Source organism: Pseudonaja textilis, chromosome 6 (genome assembly GCF_049901715.1).
Source record: "Pseudonaja textilis isolate UNSWEBS1 chromosome 6, rPseTex1.2, whole genome shotgun sequence".
NCBI lineage: Eukaryota > Metazoa > Chordata > Lepidosauria > Squamata > Elapidae > Pseudonaja > Pseudonaja textilis.
This window is the reverse complement of record NC_141995.1, coordinates 44,254,718-44,260,928: the sequence shown is the minus strand read 5'-3', so window position 1 is coordinate 44,260,928 and position 6,211 is coordinate 44,254,718. Positions and strand designations below refer to the sequence as shown.

At 33.6% G+C, this 6,211-nt stretch overlaps 1 protein-coding gene across 2 annotated transcripts in view; it reads right to left on the bottom strand.

Annotated features, from left to right (window-relative positions):
* Positions 1-391: 391 nt before the first annotated feature.
* Positions 392-6,211, bottom strand: part of SH3RF1 (SH3 domain containing ring finger 1) — a 44,177-nt gene continuing 38,357 nt past the window's right edge. For both annotated transcript variants that reach the window (XM_026699716.2, XM_087936439.1), the window contains exons 11-12: positions 4,810-5,144; positions 392-3,641 (exon numbers count right to left, since the gene is read on the bottom strand). In XM_026699716.2, coding sequence (XP_026555501.1) covers positions 3,473-3,641; positions 4,810-5,144 — 504 coding nt within the window. In that variant the 3' untranslated portion in view covers positions 392-3,472. The remainder of the gene's footprint in view (positions 3,642-4,809; positions 5,145-6,211) is intronic.

Genomic DNA, 6,211 nt, shown 5'->3' with positions numbered 1-6,211 from the left:
GGCTGCAAGGATCACCCCAACGGAGTTGGGGTGCTTGCCCACCAATGGGGAGGGAGGCAGGGAGCGCACCCCAGGATCCAGATCTCGCATTCTTAGACGATTCCATCCTCTGCATAAAAATGCGTGTCTGTAAAACCGTGAGATCTAAGGAAAACAGCTAAGAAATCTAAGAAACCAATTTCAGCAGAGGGAGTGAATCAATCATAAGCAACAGAATTTAAACATGCTTGGGATAAATACATGTCTATCAGTGAGCTACATATATAAAAATTGGAACTAAGCCACTTTCCAGAACCCTGGATCTGTACCTTAAGGTGATTGTGTGTTCCCTATATTCCTCTACTGTTCATCCCCCAGTACAGTTCCCAGAATACAACACAATGCATTTAAGTGCTTTGCTAAGAAAATATTTATTAGGAATGAAATTTAACAGATAAAAACATGTAACATTCACTGGACCTCAAATATAGACATTAAAATTTTCCACAGAATTTCTTTAAGAAAGTACTCCAAAATGAGTGTAAAGGCTTTTTTGTTCAAAAATTCAATTACACGCAATCCTAAAAACCAATCCAAGTCCCACAAACATTATAAAGGTCATGTGACATGAAAACTGCATTTTAAAAAATTGTTGTACGGTGTATAACAAGCCTTTAAAATAAAACATGATCCATTTTCTTAAAAAGTTATTAGAAAATGTATTATACTGTAAGAACACTATCATATTAATTTATATTTTTGATAGACATTATATAATAAAATCTTGAAACAGAGGTACCTGTGACACACAGATATGCTACCATGTGGAGAAGATTCTTTGTAGTAGTCTCTCACATATAAATCTACTAATACATGAAAATAAGATTGACACATAAGTGTCAATAGGTGCTGATGAAAGTTGATGCCAGCATTTCCTTATTAAAGTTCATTTCAAATAGTTTGTACATCATATAAACATTCAAGTAAACCAAGCTTTTTAAATTCCACAGAATTGTATTGTTCAGTGTATCATTTAAGGAATGTTTTCAATATATTAAAATAATAATGAAACTACTTGATATTGGAAGAAACCATTTCAACTACCAATTATTTTCTCCCATTTATATATTTAAAAAATCATTTGTGTTTTACATGAAAATCATTAATCATCAACTATTTTGAATTCTTCACTTTAATACAACATGCATTTCCTTTAATATTAAAGTCTCATTCTTGTCGGAAAACAAAGATTTTTAAATTCGCACTACCTGGTTATTAAAGAAAAGATACTGAGTTTAAGGTTACCCACAATTTTGGTAACTGAATTCATAATCTTGAGCAGCTTCGTAATAGATAGAAATTTACAGGTCAATCTTTCTCATGGGCAGGTTACTATTTCAAGGTAATTACCTATAGAATTTCTTCCTATCATATACTTAAAGAAGAGGTCTGCCAAAATAATCTAAATGTTATACAGAAATTAGGTAAGCTAAATGTAACAAGATTGCCACTGTCAAGCAATGGCATGAAGATAGTCTTGTGCCAATAATAATAGTAATAATAGTTTGAATATGCGATAATATTGAAATACTGTAATCGTAGTTTCCTGACAAGAATCATGTACAGAATAAATGACAATTTCAGGTCTACTAAAAGGTCCAGTGTAACTATTATAAACCCATTCCCTTCCCAGCAACTAAATCCATGAGATTTGACATTTTTTGTGGTATAGAATTCAGTTTGGGAAGGGATCAAAAGACTTCACAAGATTATTTTTTTAATCTTGCTAACATGCTCCTCTCTCTTAGGACTAATTAGCTTGAAGAGGGAAAGGCAGAGTAATGTCCAGAAATGTTAGCAGATCACAAGAGAATAGGAGATTTCTACTAGTCCACCTCAACAGATTCTAAGTTTTAAAAGGCTATAATTTTTAAATATAATTGTTCATTGGTAATAATTTGTAATGTTCATTGGTTTATAATTGATAACATTCATTGTTTAGGAGGGAACAGCTTCTCAGCAGAGGATATTCAGCAAAGGATAAAAAAAAGTTAAATGGCAGTTTTCCTTCCTTAGAACATTTATTTCCAAACTAAGAATGCAAAAATAATGAGAGGGGAAACTGAATATTTGAATCTTCTTCAAAGTCTGAAATTAAGTAGAGAATATGCTTCACAAAACTCTTGTGCTTTAAAATATCCATGGCTGGAATTATGCTGAATAGTGAGAATATTCTTTATACAGTAGCATCCAATTACTCACTAGTTTTTGGTCAGTGGTTTTCACACTAGCAGGTAACTGGTTATTTAACATCCAGTTCATCATAACGGTACAGTATAATAAACTCTATAGTCAGTCATGCGCTGTTTTGTATACCTGTATGAATGTGATAATGCATGCAAGACATTGACAACTCAAGACATATAAAAATAGCAACAGTTTCAAAATTAGCAAAAATTTCACAGTGTTCTTACAGCCTTTACTTTAAAAACACAAGTATATCACTTACCACCACTATTGCTCAAACAAGGTAATTTGTCTCAGCCATGCAAATCAGTTTGAAAATGTAAAGAAGCGAACATTTATTGGCATATTTAGACAGTGAGTGCAACCTGAATTTAAATTTTGATTCTATCAATTATCACAATTATATTCCATTCTTCCAGTTGTTTTGCATTAAATCTATCTTAACTCGTTTACATTCTCTATGTTATGGACTCAAAGAACTAGACAAATCTACAAAGGAAAACACATATCCAAAACTACTCGACAAATAGATGCTAGTGGAAGTTGATGTTCCCAATTTCTGGTATATTTTATATATTCTATTCTCACTTTGAAAAATGTTAACAATGCTACATAGCTGTTTAATTGCCTTTTACAAATGTTTCATCAGAAATGTTTCTATCTGAGACATTAAGACTTGTTATTGACAGATAATTTCTCACCCTAAATAAAACAAATCCACAATATCATTTTACCCCAGTGTGCATGATTCAATCTGATATCACATCACCATCATTATAGCCAACATTAACCCATTAAAAAAAACCTACTTCACTGTCACCCACTGTTGGAAAAAGCCATCTGACATTATATCTTTTTGCAAGAAAAGAATCCAGCTTCTCCTTATCTTATAAATAACTTGTTAATCATAATCACCAAACTTTAGCTATTAAACAGAATTCAAGTTTAGAAAAATGAATAAATTAGTTACAGCCTTGTAAACAATAAGCTTTTATCATATGTATGTGTATACACACACACACACATTTTAAAATCCTCTGAAGAATAAATGAGACATTACAAGGCACACGTTACACTCAATAATTCAAAATGATAAAAAGCAACTATTTTAATCTTTGCTACCAGAATTGTGCTGTAAGGATACTGAAAAACATAAACATAAATTTGTTTATGCTCCAGCCTTCCATGGCTGCAATCTCTTTGTTTTATAGTGCTGTGAGAGTTGAAATGTTTCAAATTAGTTTTCTCAGATACTCTCCACAAAGCTTCCAGGAAAAAGGCCAGTTTTTCCATTTCGCTGCAATGTGCCTTTGAACCAGCCATCTTCATGTTTTTTATGAACAAAAACAACATCTCCTTCTTTAAGTTCAAGTTCAGCTTCACTCTGAGGCGGGTAGGATACCACTACTCTGTATCTGTAGAATAAGATTTTTAAAAAACATTTATACTTCCACTGTTTAGAAAAAAAGGCAGAAGAATCAGAAAGCTTAGTTGAACTATTTATAATTATAAACAAACTATAAACTATAAATTCAGAATTAATAATAACAGACAACATGTGCATTGTATCTCTTCTGGCTATTACCATTTTCATTTTGTATATTTTGTAAATTTCATTATTAATTTACATTTTGTAATTCAGTTTTCACCATATCAGTTCAGATTCCAATAGGAATCTGCAGCAAATTCCATCAGGAATTTGGGATAATTTGTGCTATGCTTGATATTTTGTCCTTGAAAGTATGCAGTGTAACAAAAAAATTCTTTAATAAAGGGAATTATTCTTCCTTTTATGCCAGCCATAAAACTCCCCTCAATATCCAGTTTCATAGATTAACAGAGTTGGAAAGAACCTTGGAAGTCTTATAGTCCAAGCAGGAAACCTTATGTCACTTCAGACAAATGGTTGTCTGGTCTCTTAAAAACCTTCAGTGATAGATCACCCACAATTTCTGAAGGCAACCCGTTCCACTCAGTGGTAGGATTCAAATGTTTTTACTTCCGGTTCTTTGGGTGTGGCTTGATGGTCATGGCAGGGGAAGGATACTGTAAAATCTCCAGTCAGAGGTGGTAATTGCCGGTTCTCCAAACTACTCAAAATTTCTGCTACTGGTTCTCCAGAACTGGTCAGAACCTGCTGAAGACCACCTCTGATTCCACTGCTTAATTGTTCTAATTAGGTTGGTTCTTTCCTTGATTATTTCCACACAATGCTTCTTGTTCTCACTTCAGATACTTTGGAGAATAATAAGTTAACACCCTCTTCTTTGTAGCAAGCCTTTAGATATTAAAACACTGCTATCGTATCACCCCTAATCTTTTTCATTAAACTAAACGTACCCAATTCTTACAACCATTCTTCATATTGTATACTTTAGCCTCTAGTCCCCTAATCAGATCACCATCCAACAAGCAATATTAGAAGCAACTGCCTGCTTATATAATATATTAGAAATAAATGAACATCTCAAACAGAATACAATTCAAGGAGAATATTAATATAAAATTTCTTCCATCATTTTTAATAATTAGCAATCCTTGATGAAATGTAAGAAAACTTTTTTATCCAGGAAAATGACTGACCGTTCATAGATTACAGATCTGGATTCATTTGACACTGGAGCCAATGATGAGCATGGTTGCCTTGGAGGAGGAACTACAGGTATATTAGAATCCAAAGAACTTGTTTTGCAGTGAGTATTCTCCAGCACTATTGTAGGGGATTCACTGTCCATGGAGCAAGTGTCTGCTCTTCCTTGACCAGAAATCGATGGAATTTCTGGCCCTACAGCACCCTGAAGGGAGAGTTCTGTAGTTGCCAGCTCAACTTCGAGAGTTGGGGATGATGGTGGTGATGCTCTAAGTTTACGCTTAGTAGATGCTCCTGAAAGTAACTTTAGCAACCCCTTTTTTTCTTTCTATAAAATAGAATTTTTTAAAAAAGGAAATATGAATGTGGATTTTTACATTTGGCAATCAAGTAATCAGTTTTGTACTTGAAGCTACTGAGGGTATCTTCAACAGTAAGATTGGCAGCATATAAATTTAATAAATAAAAAAATATAAATTTAAAGTGCTTCACATACATCGGGACAACAAAGCATGTGGAGTGGTGGTGTGATACAGTAAAACCATTTGGGAATATTTTTTTCAAGAAATTAGTCTCAGTGTACTACTAACAGCTATAAACCATATAAATTACAGACCTGCAATCCTTAGGATCATCCTGCAAGGGAAGTGAGGTTATAATTTCCACAAATTATTTTACTTATTGAAAACTTTCATTAGTCATTATTTCTAAGGGGATATTTTTTACTTAAATACAAATAGCATTTGTGCAACCCAGAGCTTAAGTTCAAACACATATAGTACATTAATACTAAACATTAATGGGAAAAAATCCATAATACAGATTAAAAATGAAATAAAAGCCACTAAGATATGGAAGCTTAAATTTGGGGAATGCATAACAATGTCAAAATTAACAGTATACATTCACACCATAATTTTAATCAAATTTAAGCAAAAATGGTCCCCATATATACAATATATCATATAGTATAACAAATTCTTGGCTTACAGCACCAAGAATTTATACCTTGGCTTCTAAGGGGACATAAGTTTGCTTACACATGGCCCTGTGACGTTTCATCTGGATTACTTCAATGTGCCGTACATAAGGCTTCCCTAGAAGAAAATTCAGAAGCTTCAACTGGTGCAGAATGTGTTTGCATGGGTAGTAAAGAGTGTTGGATATTTAACACATGTAACATCACTGCTTTGTGAGCTGCATTGGTTGCCAATATGTTTCTGGGTGTAATTCAAAGTGTTGGTTATCACCTTTAAAGCCCTGCATAGCTTGGGGCAAGGTTATCTAAGTGACCGTTTTCTTCCAGTTGTTTCTAGCCATCCAATTCAGTCAGGCAGTTTGGGCATGTTGTGGGTCCTGTCAGCCAAGAATGCTGGTTGGCAGGAGCCAGGAGAT